At 43.0% G+C, this 17,799-nt stretch overlaps 2 protein-coding genes across 2 annotated transcripts; both read right to left on the bottom strand.

Annotated features, from left to right (window-relative positions):
- Window positions 1-1,914: 1,914 nt before the first annotated feature.
- LOC125132712 (zinc finger protein 615-like) lies at window positions 1,915-3,899 on the bottom strand. The gene has a single exon (XM_047790358.1). It carries the CDS (start codon window positions 3,302-3,304, stop codon window positions 2,756-2,758), a length of 549 nt encoding a protein of 182 aa, XP_047646314.1. The 5' UTR covers window positions 3,305-3,899; the 3' UTR covers window positions 1,915-2,755.
- A 174-nt stretch (window positions 3,900-4,073) lies between these two features.
- Window positions 4,074-6,262, bottom strand: LOC125133240 (zinc finger protein 615-like). The gene is given in 3 exon segments (XM_047791360.1): window positions 4,074-4,216; window positions 4,218-4,791; window positions 6,175-6,262. Coding segments are annotated over 3 exon segments (789 nt in total). The 3' UTR covers window positions 4,074-4,089.
- Between the last annotated feature and the right edge of the window lie 11,537 nt (window positions 6,263-17,799).

Raw genomic sequence — 17,799 nt, 5'->3', positions numbered from 1 at the left:
TTTTGTGGGGACAATGAGAGAAGTGGGTACAGGAGACAAATTTTTAATAGGAACCTAGAGAAAGGACTTGGACTTGAAAACCTGAAAGGAAATGTTTCCGGCATCCAAAGACTGAGCTAATCACCCACAGACTTGGGGCTACAGGTCTCAAACTTCCAGGCTCCTGTGTTCTCTAATACAAACTTTGTACTCTCTAAACACTGACCTCAAATTCAATCTAAAACTTACCACTCTTGCAATGACACTCTTCCTTCAACACCAGGCTTCTCCATGTTATGAATCCCCCAAATATTGCTAACCTCTAAGTGAAGCAGTGCTCCCTGGTTTCACATCTTCCATCCAGGTTCCAATTATCGAGTCTTGAACAGCTAACATATAGACTCAAAACCCTGACCAATAGGACCTTCAATTGTAAACCTCTTCTGATTAAACCTTAACCAAAGGCTCCATGCTAACGGCTGGATTCCTCAATAAGTGAACTCAACTAAAACCCCAAATACAGCCATTGAAACCCATTCCCTCTTCAGGGAGCCCAAGGCCTCTCACTGGAGATCCTCACCCAGAATTGTGTTCATCAAACCTTTGAGCAACTGAAGACTGCTCCAGTAGTTGCCAAAGGCCAACTCAGTCCAAAACCACTTCCAATTCTGATGTATTCTCCTGGCAGTGCCTTCAAGGCTGTCCCTATGAACACTGAGGGCTTGGGAGGAGTGTCTGACCAGGGCACTGGCCTCACACAGATTCTATGAGGTCACATGGCCCTGTGACCTCATAGAGGTGCTGGCATTTCCAACAGGAGTGGTCTTAACAACTGCTAAGACTGCTGGGTAGGAAGAAATGGAAATGTCTTCTGGGCATCCCAATGTCTCTCTTTGCAAAAGATGTTCACAGGCACTGAGCTTCCGTTTTCAGAAGGAGCTTCTGTCCCTGTGGAGTAGGGGAGTGTTACTCTCCCCATACTTGAAAGTGTTCACCTATCTGGAAGCTCTCCAAAGCCCTTATTACTGGGATTTTATGGAGCCTTTCTCACAAGAGGCATGATCAGTAAGTAACTCCACTTCTAGCCTCTCTTACCTCTCTGGAGGATGGAGTGTGGGGATGAAACTTCCATGCTTCTCATGACGGCTTGGTCTTTTTGGTGACCAGGCAACATCCAGAAGCCCACCCAGAGTCCCCTTTATAGAACAAGAGATGTTCCTAGTGTTCTTACCAAGTAGGAATTTACAAGGGTTTCAGAAGCTCTGTGCCAGGATCTGGGGGCAGAGACCAATATATCTACTTCCCATTATTTCACAAGGTCAAAAGTCAACCTCAAAAGGGTACATGCTAAATGATTCTGTTTTTCTAAATATTCTATAAATGACAAAATTATAGATGCAAAAAAGATCTGTGATGTCAAGGGTTAGTGTTGGGGAAAGACTGTGACTATGAGGAGGTAGCATGGAGTCTGTGTTGACAAAGCATTCTGAATTTTTATGGTAATGTTGATTAAAGGAAACTACATATATGATGAAGTTTCTTAAGGCCATATGTAAAAACTTAACAAAAGTAGGTACATGTTGAAACTTGTGCCATCCAAATAAACCATCTAGTTAAGAGCACTGTAACAATTTCACCTTCCTGTTAATGAACTGTAGTTACAAAAGGTTTTACCTTTGGGAGTGCTTGGTGGTCTGAAAGGCATTTAGGAAATGTCTGAAATATTTCAGTTTTTGTGATTCTAAGCTCACTGCAAAAGTAAAAGGTATAGGAATTCCCTGGTGGCTCAGAGGATTAGGGATCTGGCATTGTCACTGCTGTGGTATGGGTTTGATCCCTGGCCTAGGAACTCCCACATGCCATAGTTGCAGCCAAAAATAGTAAGAAGAAGAAGAAGAAAAAGAAAAAAAAAGGCTACAAAACATTTATATTAATTTTATAAATAATAAACATGGTTAAACACATCCAAATATGTGTGTTATTTCACTTCTGAAATGAATAGACTGTTTCATTGTGAAGTACTTCGAATACACTTCAACTTGGAACCAAAGAAATGGAAAACTTAATTAAACAAGGAAACAGGCATTGAATGCGCCTGCATTGTATATATTCAAGTTTAATCCATGATGAAGGCAACTACCACTATTTAAAATCTGTAAGATTAATGACAATGCAACTAGAAATAAGGCTGGAGGTATCCTTTCCCCAGTTCCTTGTGAGGGATGTTATCTCAATTTTAGATTTGTGACAGAATACTCTCATTCATCATTTCCCCAAGGTGTCTTTCCTTCATTAAGTTGTCTGATATTTTGTTAAAGGCCACCATATTGAATGTGTTTCTGTATGGATTTCTCTAGCAAATGATGAGGCACTATTTATTACTGCAAACCCTGTCATATTCATTGCCACAGGAAAGGATTTCTGTACTGTTAACTAACATCTGCTGAGATCTTTCCTTAAGCAAAGGTTTTCCTAGAATTTTATTTCTGTTAGAAATATTCATTCACTCATGATCTATGGTGATCACATAAAATAGGGTCTATACCAACTGAAGACTTTCCTAGTCTTTCATGTTCACAGGCTTAATCTCAGTATACACTTTTAGACATATCATAAAACATTTTCAAGCCTAACTGTAAGTCATTTTGCAAACTTTTTCATCTGAATAATATATGAGGTAATTGGTCACTAAAAACAATACTACATTCTTTGCATTGTTACTTCTTAATTGCATACAATTATCTTGAGGATATGGCAACAGGCCTCCTCAAAGTGATTACCTATGAATTCTTTTATGTTTAGCAAGGATTGACAAGTGGGCAAAAGCTTTCCCACATTCACAACACCCATAAGGCCTCTCTCCTGTATATCTGCTTTGATGAACACTGAGCCCTGACTTTATGGTGAAAGCTTTCCTACATTTGCTGCATTCATATGGCTTCTCTCCCATGTGAATTCTCTGATGGGTAATAAGATTATTTTTACGCAAAGAGAATTTTCCACATTCAGTACATGCAAAGGAAGTCTTTCCTGAGTGAAATCTCTGATGTTGTATGAGGCATGTCTTCTTCCTGAAGGCTTTACCACACTCAGTGCATTTGTATGGTTTCTCTCCAATATGAGTTTGCTGATACATAACTAGAGTACTCTTCAAGGTGAAGCCCTTGCCACACTCATTACATACATAGGGTTTCTCTCCAGTATGAGTTCTCAGGTGTGCAACCAGCATGCTTTTCCCACTGAAGCCTTTGCCACATGTACTGCATATATAGGGTTTCTCTCCTGTGTGAGTGTGCCCATGTACAGTGAGATGACTCTTCTCCATGAAGCCTTTTCCATATTCACTGCATATATAGGGTTTCTCTCCCGTGTGAATTTGCTGATGTCCAATCAGCCAGATCTTGGCTGGAAAGCCTTTTCTACATTCACTACATACATAGGGTTTCTCTCCTGTATGAATTCATTGATGTACAATCAGGCATTCACTACATACATAGGGTTTCTCTCCTGTTGAATTCATTGATGTACAATCAGGCAGCTCTTCACAGTGAAGCCTTTCCCACAGTCACTGCATATATATGGTTTCTCTGCAGTATGAGTTCGCTGATGTATAATGAGATCACCCTTCATGGTGAAGCCTTTTCCACTAATACTACAAAGGGTTTCTCTCCTGAATGAGTTTGATGGTGTGCAATAAGACACCTTTTCTCAATGAAGCCTTTTCCACATTCACTGCATATGAAAGATTTTTCTCCTGTATGAGTTTTCTGATGTGTAGTGAGACTGAACTTTGTAGAGAAGGCTTTCCCACATAGACTGCATCCATGGGGTTTCTACCCCGTATGAGTTCCCTGATGGTAAATGAGCAGACACTTTTATTTTTTTTTTTGTCTTTTTGACATTTCTTGGGCTGCTTCCGTGGCATATGGAGATTCCCAGGCTAGGGGTCCAATCAGAGCTGTAGCTGCCAGCCTACGCCAGAGCCACAGCAACACAGGATCCAAGCCGCATCTGCGACCTACACCACAGCTCATGGCAACGCTGGATCGTTAACCCACTGAGCAAGGGCAGGGATCAAACCCGCAACCTCATGCTTCCTAGTCAGATTCGTTAACCACTGCGCCACGACGGGAACTCCAACAGCAGACACTTTTTGATGAATGTTTTCCCACATTCACTACATGTGTAAGGTTTCTCTCCCATATGAGTTTTCTGATGTATGCTGAACTGACATTTTTTTCAAGGTTCTATCACACTCAGTGCACTCATAATCTTTCAGTCCAATATGAATTCTCTGATGTTCAGTTAGCCTGGATTTTCTGGAGAAGGCTTTCCCACACATACTGCATCCATGAGGTTTCTCTCTAGTATGAACTCTCTGATGATAAAAGAGCTGAGACATCTTGAGGAAGGCTTTTCCATACTCAACACATACTTGGGCTTTCTCTATGTTGTGAATTCTCTGTTGCTTCATGGACTGCAGTTTAGTGTTGATAGGTTTTGCACTTACAGGAAAGGTAATTTCAGTAAAAGATTGTACATGGTTAGCATGGAGTAAGGACTTTCCATTTTCATTAAACACAGCAGAGTTCTTTAAGTTACAGCTTCTCTTCTGATTTTCAAAACTTACATTTGATTTGAGTGGTTTTTCATGTAAGTCAAACACATCACAATTCTGCTTTAACAGGAAATGACTTCCACTCTGATTAACAATATTTGCAAATGTATTATGGTCATGGTATTGTTTCACACTCTTTTGAATGCTTTGGTTTTGCAGGTGATACTGTAGAGTGTCATCAACTTTCCAGATTTCTAGGAAAGAAGAGAATGATGGATCATTCTATAATCCCTAGTAATCTTAATTTGGAATAACAATATTTCAAAAAGTGACTTCAGGAGTTCCTGTCATGCCTCAGTGGAAAAGAAACTGACTAGCAGCTATGAGGACGCAGGTTTGATCCCTGGTCTTGCTCAGTGGGTTAAGGATCTGGCGTGCCATGAGCTGTGGTGTAGGGCACAGACATGGCTCAGATCTGGCATTGCTGTGGCTGTGGTGTAGGCCAGTGGCTACACTCCAATTTGACCCCTATCCTGAAACCTCCATATGCCAGGGGTGTGATCCTAAAAAGACCAAAAAAAGTGAAAAAAATGCCTTCAATGTAAAGTTAATTATTTAATGACAATTCTTTTTTTTTTTCTTATCCATTTTTATTTTATTTATTTATTTATTTTTTTGTCTTTTGCCTTTTGTTGTTGTTGTTGTTGCTGCTATTTCTTGGGCCGCTCCCACGGCATATGGAGGTTCCCAGGCTAGGGGTCTAATCGGAGCTGTAGCCACCGGCCTATGCCAGAGCCACAGCAACGCGGGATCCGAGCCGCGTCTGCAACCTACACCACAGCTCACGGCAACGCCGGATCGTTACCCCACTGAGCAAGGGCAGGGACCAAACCCGCAACCTCATGGTTCCTAGTCAGATTCGTTAACCACTGCGCCACGACGGGAACTCCTAATGACAATTCTATGTGTGGTATAATTAAGACATATGTTTGGTCTTCCTCCACAGTTCTTGAGGAGATTATTCTCACTTTTGCCATATAGGAAATTAAGAGGCTTTTTTTTTGTCTTTTTTGTTGTTGTTGTTGTTGTTGTTGTTGCTATTTCTTGGGCCGCTCCCACGGCATATGGAGGTTCCCAGGCTAGGGGTCGAATTGGAGCTGTAGCCACCGGCCTACGCCAGAGCCACAGCTACGCGGGATCCGAGCCGCGTCTGCAACCTACACCACAGCTCACGGCAATGCCGGATCGTTAACCCACTGAGCAAGGGCAGGGACCGAACCCGCAACCTCATGGCTCCCAGTCGGATTCGTTAACCACTGTGCCACGACGGGAACTCCTAAGAGGCTTTTTTTCCCCTGCACATGCTGTGATAGAATAAGAATCCTGGTAAAATATTATGTTAAGGTTCAGCCTCCCATTCACTCAACCAAAGTTGAAAACTCTAGAAATTTCTATAACATGTACCACTAAATCCTCTAGCTAATGTAAGAACATCTGCAATATACATATGTGAGCATTAGTAAAGGAAAAACTCAGTTCGGTCTACTCCGTGTTGCAAAAAACCCAGTTCTTCCCCACTGTGTGCTTCTTCCTTGTGAGTCTCCTCTATTACCGACACAGAACACTTCACTTCTAACCTTTCTGGTCACCAAATGGGTGGAGATTTTTCCCCACAACAAGCAATTCTCTGCCACACCAGCTGGGTGTCCTATAATTTAACTCCATTTTGACACTACCCAGCTACCCACTACCCACTACCCACTACCCAGATGGGATCCAGTCACACAGGTTAAGGGCTCAGTCCTTTAAGAGTGCCCCTCTCCAAGTTCAGAGGCCAATTTCAAGCTCAAGTTGTCACCTATGCTCCTGACCAAGTGGCTATAGATCAGAGGTTTCAATAACCCCCTCCTTGGGTTTGATTCACTTGCTTAAGCAGTTTATAGAACTCTGGGGAATACTTATGCTTACCAGTTTATAAGGGATAAGATGCTATTATAAGGGATACAGATGAACATCCAGATAGAAGGTGTGTATGTGGGAAAGGGCACAGAGCTTCTATGACCTCTCCAGGCACATCCACGTGTTCGACAACACAGACGTTCTCTGACCCCTGTACTTTGGGGATGTTATGAAGGCTTGATCATGTAAGCAAGGTCAATCAACTCCATTTTCAACCCTTCGCCCTTCTCAAGAGAACAGGAGGTGGGGCTAAAAATTCCAAGCTTCTCATCATGGCTTGGTCTTTCTGGTGACAAGCCCTCATCCAGGAGCCAGACTCAGAGTCACCTCATTAAAAAAAAAGTCACAGGAGTTCCCGTCGTGGTGCAGTGGTTAACGAATCCGACTAGGAACCATGAGGTTGTGGGTTCGGTCCCTGCGCTTGCTCAGTGGGTTAATGATCTGGCGTTGCCGTGAGCTGTGGTGTAGGTTGCAGATGCAGCTCGGATCCTGCATTGCTGTGGCTCTGGCGTAGGCCGGTGGCTACAGCTCTGATTCGACCCCTAGCCTGGGAACCTCCATATGCTGTGGGAGCGGCCCAAGAAATAGCAAAAAGACCAAATAAATAAATAAATAAATAAAAGTCACATCTGATGCCCAGGAAATCACAAGAGTTTCAGGAGCCCTGTGTCAGGAACAGAGGTCAAAGGGCAATATTAGAACAAGGGATACTCCAAGTGTTCTTATAACTTAGGGAATCACAAGGGTTTTAGCAGCTCTGTGCCAGGAACAGGGGGCAGAGACCCATATATATTTTCTATTATCTAACAAGCATCTATTTATTAATACTGAACTACATGTTACCTATACGTAGATGAATAATACAGATTCCTAAATTCACCATTAGCAACTCAGCTAATAGCAAAACCAGTAATAAAGAGACTGGAGATGCTAGACTCACAGAAAATACATGGTGATTTCAGTGGTTAATACACTAAACAAAATAAAAGAAACTGTGCAAATATATATAAATCACAAAAGATTATTAGATGATTGGGAACTATATTCAATATCCTATAATAAACACATACCTATGCATAACAGAATCAATTTGCTATACACCAAAAACACGACACTACAAATCAACTATACATCAATAAAAAAAACAGAAAAGGAGTTCCTGTCATGGCTCAGTGGTAATGAACTCGACCAGTATCCATAAGGATGCGGATTCAATCCCTGGCCTTGCTCAGTGGGTTAAGGATCCAGTATTGTCGTGAGCTGCGGTATAGGTTGCAGATGTGGCTCAGATCTGGCATTGCTGTGGCTGTGGTGTAGGCCGGCAGCAGTAGCTCCAATTTGACCCCTAGCCTGGGAACTTCTTTTTTTTTTTTTTTAAATTGGCAAAATATGGGTTTTATTTTATTTTATTTTATTTTTTGTGGTCTTTTTGCCATTTCTTGGGTGGGAACTTCTATATGCCGTGATGTGGCCCTAAAAAGCAAAAAATAAATAAATAAATAAAGTAAAAAAAATTATTAGATGATCAAATCTGCAAAGAAGTTATTCTTTAAAGAATATATATGTGGACACAGAGAAATGCATATGTACCATGTATATCATTAGGCAGGGTTAATATCATATTAGATAAAATGAAGAAACAGCTATAGAAAACATGTTTTTACATTTGAGAAGTAATGACAGCTGAAGACTGTAGTTGAGGACATCACCTACCACATCACCTCTACGGTCTGAGAACCACCAAAGACCTATGTGAATTTCAGACTCGTGTGCCATGAAACATTAACCTCCCTCAAGGAACAGGTCTGCTTTCTCCTCACAGTTGATGCCAATGACACGTGACACACGAAACATGTATTTGGTCATCAGCCCCAGTTCCTAACAGAAACACTCCTAAACCCTTGGTATTTCCTAAGTGACAGAGGTAAGCGGGTGTCCTGTGTTATTTAAAACAAGTCCCTTTCAACCATACCTGAGTTTATGCTAGTAAGGTGAGGCTTGGTGAACCCCTAGATAGTTTCAGAATGGGGGCGGGTTGCCAGGAGTACTAACCTTGTGATTAGAACTTTCAGCTCCACTCTAGACTTCCAGGGAGGGGAGAGAGACTGGAAACTCTAATGGGAAAGAACAAATCTGCCTCCAGATTACATTTGTTCCTTTTACTTTAACCTTACTTTAACCTTTGTCCTCTGTTGCCTGTGCTCAGTCATGCTGGCGCTGTACCTTTTGTAAAAGAATGTTGCCTACACGTTGAAATAAGTAGTATAGCCTGACCCTGATCTGAACAGAGAAACATTTGTCTTATTGGAGGGTAACAGGAACATTGTAACCTGACCGTGACCTGACCAAGGTGGACAGCTGCAAGAACAAAGGATTTGACACCAAGAAGTTTGCAACATCTAACCATGCCCCTCACTCACCTTGCCTTTAAAAGTGCTTTGCTGAAACCCTTGGAGAAGTTTTGGGCTTTTTTTTTTTTTTGTCTTTTTGGCATTTCTTGGGCCGCTCCCACAGCATATGGAGGTTCCCAGGCTAGGGGTCGAATCAGAGCTGTAGCCACCAGCCTACGCCAGAGCCACAGCAATGCAGGATCCGAGCCGAGTCTGCAACCTACACTACAGCTCACGGCAACGCCGGATCCTTAACCCACTGAGCAAGGGCAGGGACCGAACCCACAACCTCATGGTTCCTAGTCGGATTCGTTAACCACTGCACCACGACGGGAACTCCAAGTTCTGGGCTTTTTAAGGCATGAGCCACCCATCTCCTTGCATGGCCCTGTGATAAGCCTTTCTCTGCTCAAACTCCAACGCTTTGGTACCGTATTGCCTCACTGTGCGTTGGGCACATGGACTTGCAGTCAGTAACAAACAGAGTTAATCAACAATGGCCACTGATTTAGTCAACCACACTTACCTAATGAGACCTCCATAAGAAACCCTAAACTACAGGGCTGGGAGAGCTTCCAGGTCAGGGAACACATCAAGGTGCTAGACAGGTGACACTCCTGGAGAAGGAATGGAAGGTCCTTGCCCCTTCCCTCATTCCTTGCCCTAAGTATCTGTTTTACTTGGCGCTTTGCAAGTTGTATCCTTTATAACAAACTGGTGTAGGTAAGCAAATCGTTTTCTTGAGTTATGTGAGCTGCTGTAGTAAACTAAATTATTGAGGAAAACTTGTGGTTGCCAAGGGGGAGGCAGTGGGACCGACTGGGAGCTTGGGGTTAATAGATGCAAACTATAGCATTTGGAGTGGATAAGCAATGAGATCCTGCCGTATAGCACAGGGAACTATATCTAGTCACTTGTGATGTAACATGATGGAGGATAATTTAAGAGAAAGTGTGTGTGTGTGTGAGAGAGATAGAGAGAGACTGGGTTACTTTGCTGGACAGCAGAAAATTGACAGAACACTATAAACCAACTAGAATGAAAAAAATAAAAATCATTAACAAAAAACAAAGGAATAATAATAATCATAATAAAGCTGTATTGTAAATGTGAAACAATAAAATAAAATAAATTATTGAAGAAGGGATTTTAGGAACCCAATTTTCAAGCAAGTCATAAATATGGGTATCCCGGGCACCTGCTACTTGGTATTCAAAGTGAGGGCAGTCCTGTGGGACTGAACCCTTAAACCCATCAAGCCTAACAGTAACTCTGGGTAGTTAGTGTCAGAACTGAATTAAACTATAAACACTGAGCTGACATCTGGAGAGCCGCAGAACTGACTGCTGGCCTGGAAAAACCCACACATTTGGTGTCAGAAGTGTTGGGAGTTGAAAGAGATCACAGTGATGCCTATCATGTAACCTACCATGATTCTCCTGTCATGACTGTCAGAGATATTAGAGGTACCTTGACAGCTAAGGCAACCTACAAGGTCTTAGACAGTCACCTGTTAAATTCCAACACATGAGTCATGTAGTATGAATCCTATAATATGTTCTCTTTTTTTTTTTTTTTTTGGTCTTTTTGCTATTTCTTGGGCCGCTCCCTCGGCACATGGAAGTTCCCAGGCTAGGGGTCGAATTGGAGCTGTAGTCACTGGCCTATGCCAGAGCCACAGCAACGTGGGATCCGAGCCACATCTGCAACCTACACCACAGCTCACAGCAATGCCAGATCCTTAACCCACTGAGCAAGGCCGGGATAGAACCCACAACCTCATGGTTCCTAGTCAGATTCGTTAACCACTGAGCCATGACGGGAACTCCTATATTCATTTTTAAAAAACTTTATTGAGTAATGTATTTCTCCAGATCCTGCTAGGATCAATTTAAAGTTTCCTATTTAACTGCACCGATTTTTATAGGCAAAGCCACCAGGGAATAAAGGGGAAAAAAAAAAAAAAAGTCACCTGGGCCTGAATCATTTTCTTCTGACTTTAGGAAATGGCTGCAAACTGGGATGCTCTGGCTTCCAGTCTTCCAGATCAGCTCTAAATTTTTGTTCAAAAATCACGGCCTTCGGAATTCCCATCGTGGCTCAGTGGAAACGAATCTGGGAACCGTGAGGTTTTGGGTTCCATCCCTGGCCTCACTCAGTGGATTAAGGATCCAGCGTTGCCGTGGGCTGTGGTGTAGGTCGCAGACGCGGCTTGGATCCTGCGCTGCTGTGGCTGTGGTGTAGGCTGGTGGCTATAGCTCCGATTGGACCCCCTAGCCTGGGAACCTCCATGTGCCGCCGGTGCAGCCCTAGAAAAAGACAAAAACAAAACAAACAAACAATCAAAACCCAAAACTAGTGGTGAAGCAAGGGATTTGGACCTAAAAGCAAAGAGGAACATTAACAAACCTCACATCTGTTCCAGCAGCCGAAGTCGGAGTTCAAAACACGGCCAAGGTACTAGAGCCTCTAAAGTATCAACCCACCCAAGCGTTGGTACCCCAGACGCTTTCTACCACCACCTGGGTTAATTGCAGAGACCGCCAAACGTTAACCACGAAACAGTCCGTCCATCATTTAGCCCCAAACAAAATTTGAACCATAAGCAATATTCAATGACAAACACTATGCTCCAGTTCGCAGTCACTGAGCCCTACAGAGAGTAAACGGTAAAGACCCCAACACGTGCCCTCAGGACTAAATCCTGGAACTCTAGGGATCTTTAACCGCTAACCACAATGGAATCTCCTGACTCAGGCCAGAGGCATCCCCATCACACACTCCTACTACCTACCCTGCAGGACTCCCCTGGAAAAGACGATCCCTTCCTCCACTATCTTCCCCGCTGGAATTCCACAGGCATCACCCAACCCAGATGCCGACAGGACCTCCCTCCCCACAGTTCACGAAGACACCCAGACACTCACCTAGCTTCCTCCGGGGACCCCAGCTGCGGATCCGCTGCTGAACTTAACTTCTCTGAACTTCGTCCGCTTCCCTAGTCACCGCGGTACAGTGGCCAACAAGGGTCCAAGGCGTTTCGGTGGCAAAAAGACAACTAGATTTCTGGCTTTTCTTCAGATGTAACATAGCCGCGCCCTCTCGCAGGAACCACCCTCTCGCGGCCATCTTTGAGCATCCGGCGTCCAGAGCGCGGAGAGGCCCGTTTAGCGTTAGTGCGCAGGGACTGCTGGGTAGATGGAAGGTCTCCCTACTGTCCATTTCTCCGCACCACGATCCTGAATAAAAACGGACATACGTGCCTAAGTCCTAGCTAATACAAAACAAGAACGGCGTGGAGGTAAATCCCTTTCAGCGAGCTGACGAGGAAATGAAAATGACAGCTACAATGACCTAGTTTATAGAAAAGTTAGAAAAGAGCCCAGTGGACGCAACCATCTTACCGGAAGTGGTGGAATCCGTACCGCACAGCACTCACTCGGAAAAGGTGAACCAGCTGGTAAGGGTTACCTAACCCGAGTTTCTACCTGAAATTGGGTTGATGCGGCTTTCAAACCGACAGCAGGGCCTGGAGAAGCTCTGACAGTAGAGGAATGGCGGCCCCAGACTAAGAAATAAAAGCGCCTGGAACGCACCAATGTTGTATGTGTGGGGAGAAAGGCCAGTAAGGTCAAAGGCCAGTGCGCAACACGAAGGGCGGGGCCTATGACAGAGGCGGAGCTTTCTCTTTATAGTCAAAGTCTAAAAACAGGGCTCTGAAGACCACTGGCCAAAAATTAGGGAAATAAGACACCTTCAAGGAGAATAAAAGGTCGTGTAAGAAAAGAAAGTAACCAGGTTATATACTACCTTCGTTCAATTGCGAATAGCGTTACGAAGTCATAGTAAAGTAAAACTAATTGTGGACCCAACTAATCCTACTGGAAGAATGGAGGGAAAGGAAAGGAAAGGAAATACATGTGTGATATAGATACATAAGTGTACTTATAGAGAGAAATTAAACTTTGTGTGGGTATGCGGGTGAGTGATAGAAATAGGTGTATATAGAGAAATTGCTAAACTGCTTTCCAGAGTCTATGTACTATTTTACATTCCCACCATCAATAAATATATGCTTCCTCACTAGAATTTATTATAACAAGATCATAAAAGGAATAAGGAAAAGATATCCAACTTATAATTTTAATAGCTAAGTAATATACTGGCCACTTAGTTTTAAAAATCGCCAATACTCAATTTTTTAACCCTTAAGATTCATAAAGGAGTTCCTGCTGTGGTGCAGTGGGTTAATGATCCAACTTGTTTCTGGAAGCACTCGTTCATCCCCCACCCAGCACAGTGGGTTAAGGATCCCGCATTGTTGCAGCTTTGGCTCAGGCTGGATCCCTGGGGGCCATCAGTGGAAAAAGAACAACAACAAAAATTCCATAAACATTGAATGATGAATAATACTCAGAGTCTAAGGCTACGGTAAATAATCATTCGGTTAGGCTTAGCCCCTAATTTTCTCATTTTCATGGTGGATAACAGTGTTGTCCACCACATACAGTTTTGTTTTTTTTTTTCTTTTTTTAGGGCTGCACCGTGGCACATGGAGGTTCCCAGGCTAGGGGTCGAGCCAGAGATGTAGCTGCCAGTCTACATGACAGCCACAGCAACTCGGGATCCAAGCTGCATCTGCAATCTACACCACAGCTCAGGTCAACACCAGATCCTTAACCCACTGAGCAAGACAGGGATCGAACCCACATCCTTATAGGTGCCAGTCAGATTCATTAACCGCTGAACCACAACGGGAACTCCACACCACATACAGCTTTGAATGAGCTGAGATATTATCAAGCTTGTCATAGCTGAAGTTCAAAAAATACACACCAGTAATGGTTCAGCATTACATTTAGTATGTTTTGAGGGCAGCAGAGTAAATAAATAAAATGTTGTGTGAGTACAATTTGAAGTTTAAACTTTTCGTTCGCTTTGAGACATTAAGAATTGAAATTCCCTGAACATTATCTTTGTGAGAACCACCATGGACAAAGATATTTATGGCATCAATCTTGACACCTTTAAGGAAATAAGAAATAATCTTGTGATTGTTACATAAATTTATTCTTGCATTTCTGTATTCATACTTTTGGATAGTATCATTCCACCCCAACCCCACGCCATGACTCTGACAATGTGTCCAGTGGGATAATAGCAGGCCTGACACAGGACAGAAACGGACTTGCTCATTGAGGGATGTTTTATTTATCTCCCCCTAACACACTGTAATAGAGCCCAGGCTAGCCTCTGAATGAGAGACTATGTGAAAAACAGCCCCATCCATTCCAGGAGAGGTTCAGATATGTGGGGGAAAAAAAAAAAAATCTAGGTCATGTAGCCTCAGTCAAGAGAGCCCACACCAGGAGTTCTCGTCTTGACGCAGTGGTTAACGAATCTGACTAGGAACCATGGGGTTGCAGGTTCGATCCCTGGCCTTGCTCAGTGGGTTAAGGATCTGGCGTTGCCGCGAGCTGTGGTTGCAGACGCGATTCGGATTCTGTGTTGCTGTGGCTCTGGCGTGGGCTGGTGGCTACAGCTCTGATTCGACTCCTAGCCTGGGAACCTCCATATGCCATGGGAGCAGCCCTAGAAAAGGCAAAAAGACCAAAAAGAAAAAAGAAAAAAAAAGACAGTCCACACCAAACAATCCAACCCTTAACCCACATAATAGAGAATTCTATCCATGAATTAATGTTTGTTGTCTTTAGTAAGTTTTAGGGAGGTAGGTTTATAATGCAGTCAAAGGTAACTAGTATCAGTATGAATGAACATTAGTAGGTGATGTGTTAAATCATAGGATAGGAATTCCTATCGTAGCTCAGCAGAAATGAATCTGACTAGCATACATGAAGATGCAGGTTCCATCCCTGGCCTCACTCAGTGGGTTAAGGAGCTGGCATTGCTGTGAGCTGTAGTGTAGGCTGTGGTTGCAGCTCGGATCCCGCGTTGCTGTGGCTGTGGTGTAGCCCAGCAGATGCAGCCCCAATTCAACCCCTAGCTTGGAAGTTCACAAGCTAGGGGTGCAGCCCTAAGAAGCAAAAAAAAAAAAAAAAAAAAAAAGGAAAGAAAAAAAGAGATTGTAAATTGCTACAGCCACTATGGGAAACAGTATGGAGGTTTCTCAATTAAAAATCGAGGTCCGGCACAGTGGCACAGTGGTTAACGAATCCGACTAGGAACTATGAGGTTGTGGGTTCGGTCCCTGCCCTTGCTCAGTGGGTTAACGATCCGGCGTTGCCGTGAGCTGTGGTGTAGGTTGCAGACGCGGCTCGGATCCCACGTTGCTGTGGCTCTGGCGTAGGCCCGTGGCTACAGCTCCAATTCGACCCCTAGCCTGGGAACCTCCGTATGCCGCGGGAGCAGCCCAAAGAAATAGCAAAAAGACCAAAAAAAAAAAATCGAGGTCCTACATGATCCAGCAATTCCATTCCTGGGTATATATTCAGGGAAAAAAAAAACAAAACTCTAATTTGAAAAGATACATGGATCCCCAAAGTTCATAGCAGCACTATTTACAGTAGCCATGACATAGAATTCAAACATAAAAAGAAGGAAGTCTTGCCATTTGCAACATTGAGTGCATTATGTTAAGTGAAATGTCAAGCAGAAAAAGACAAAAACTGTCTAATCTCTCTTATTTGTGGAATCCAAAAAAACCCCTGAATTTGTTTAAAAAAAAAATAGACTGTGGCTGGCAGAGGCTGAAAGGGGGTGGAGGGTAGAAATGGGTGATGCTGGTGAAAAAGTACAAACTTCCATTTATAAATAAGTCCCCAAATGGTAACAATAATAATAACAGTAACAGTGTTGAACATCATTAGCCATCAGGGAAATACAAGTGCAAGATCAGATACTCCTACAGGTCTGATAGAGTGGTTACTGTGTAATACACCACTAAGGGCTGGTGGGGATGAAGAATGCCATTTAGCAGAATGGCTAAAAAGAAAATGTACTGAAAATACCAATTGCTAGAGAGGATGTGAAGCAAGTAGATTTCATACAGTGCTGGTGAGAATAGAAAATGATGGTAAAGACACTCTGGAAGAGTGTCTTTTTTTTCTCTCTGCTTTCGGGTTTTTTGGCTTTTAGGGCTGCACTTGTGGCAGATGGAAGTTCCCAGGCTAGGGGTCAAACAGGAGCTACAGCTGTTGGCCTAAGCCACAGTCACAGCAACGCATGAGCCAAGCCACATCTGTGATCTACACCACAGCTCATGGCAATGCTGGATCCCCAACCCACTGAGTGAGGCCAGGGATCAAACCGGCATCCTTATGGATACTAGTTGGACTCGTTTCCATGGCACCACCATGGGAACTCCCGAAAGGTAGTTTCTTATAAAGCTAAACACAACTTACCGTATGTCCCATATAATCACACAGGTGAATATTTATTATAGAGGAGTGAAAATTTATGTCCGCATAAAACTCTGGATGCCAATTTACAGCATCTTTATTCATAACAGTTGAAACCAGGAAACAATACAGATTTCTTTGACAAGTGAATGGATCAACAAACAGTACATTCAGTATGTATACTGCTCATAAATGAGTTCAGTGGAAATACGTCTTAAGAGCAATTTGCTGAGTGACAAAAACACAAAAAGCTTACATGTTCCCCCACTAATAAGAAATTATAAATATGTATCAATAAATACAACCTATTTATATAAAATGTATAAAATCAAGTTATAAAAATTACTTTGTTAACATTCATAAATGACAAAATTATACTGATGGAAAGCAGAAAAGTGGTTGCTAACAGAGGTAGGTTTTGATAGAGGGTGTGAGCATGAAAAGGTAGCATGAGGGAGTCTTGAACATTTTTATGTCCTGCAGGTAGTAGATACATGGAGCACCCTGGTGGCCTAGCACTTAAGGATCTGGAATTGTCACTGCTGTGGCCCAGGTTTGATCTCTAGCCCAGGAATTCCTTTATGTTGCAGAAGCAGCCAAAAAGAAACAAAATAAATCATCTTAGAATTACAAACTTTGAAAAAATTATGAGAGTTCCCTGGTGGCCTAGTGCTTAAGGATCCCGAGTTGTCATTGCTGTAGCACATGTTTGATCCCTGGCCCCAGTGCAGCCAAACAAAAAAACATGTAAAGAAAATTATGTAACATCTAGTGAAATCCAAACCCCAAAGTTTAGGAGTTAACAGTATACTGCCAATGTCATTTCCTGGACTCAGCAATAAAATATGATTACATCAAATGTTTTTACTGGGAGGAGTTGGGTAAAGGATACTGGGGAAGTAAATGATTTCATATTATACATTTTATATTGTTGTGAGCCACAGAGGAAGTCCATTTATACATTTTATAAAACTAACTCTGAAGGTGGTTTTGTAAAATAATTGGTCATCTTTAACCAACTTAGTTAAGCCAAGTGCAAAGACATGTTGAAATTCAATTTCCTTTTAAAATTGTTCAGTCTTAGAGTTCCTGTTGTGGCTCACACTTTAAGAACCTGACTAGTATCCATGAGGATGTGGGTTCGATCCCTGGCCTTGCTCAGTGGGTTAAAAATCCGGCGTTGCCATGAGCTATGGTGTAGGTCACGGATGCAGCTTGCATCCAGTGTTTCTGTGGCTGTGGCGTAGGCTGGCAACTGCAGCTCTGATCCAACCCCTGAGAACTCCCATATGCTGTGGGTGCAGCGCTAAAAAGAAAAAAAAATTCAGTCTCGTGGGCACCTGGCCCCCATCACCCACCAGCCCCAGGTCAGCAGGTGCTGCATCCAGCACTGCAGAGCGATGGGAGATCCTGAAAGAGGGACGGCGTGGAATAAAAAAAATGACTCTTCTACCTTTAGAAAGTGGGGGACTAGAAGGCACTCTCTTCTGCAGAACAAAGGCGCCTAGGCTTTAGTCCTCATGACATTTATTAGGGAAGGTGACATGGGTTCACA

This window comes from Phacochoerus africanus, chromosome 8 (genome assembly GCF_016906955.1).
Source record: "Phacochoerus africanus isolate WHEZ1 chromosome 8, ROS_Pafr_v1, whole genome shotgun sequence".
In the NCBI taxonomy this organism is placed as follows: domain Eukaryota; kingdom Metazoa; phylum Chordata; class Mammalia; order Artiodactyla; family Suidae; genus Phacochoerus; species Phacochoerus africanus.
This window is presented reverse-complemented; position numbering and strand designations above follow the sequence as displayed.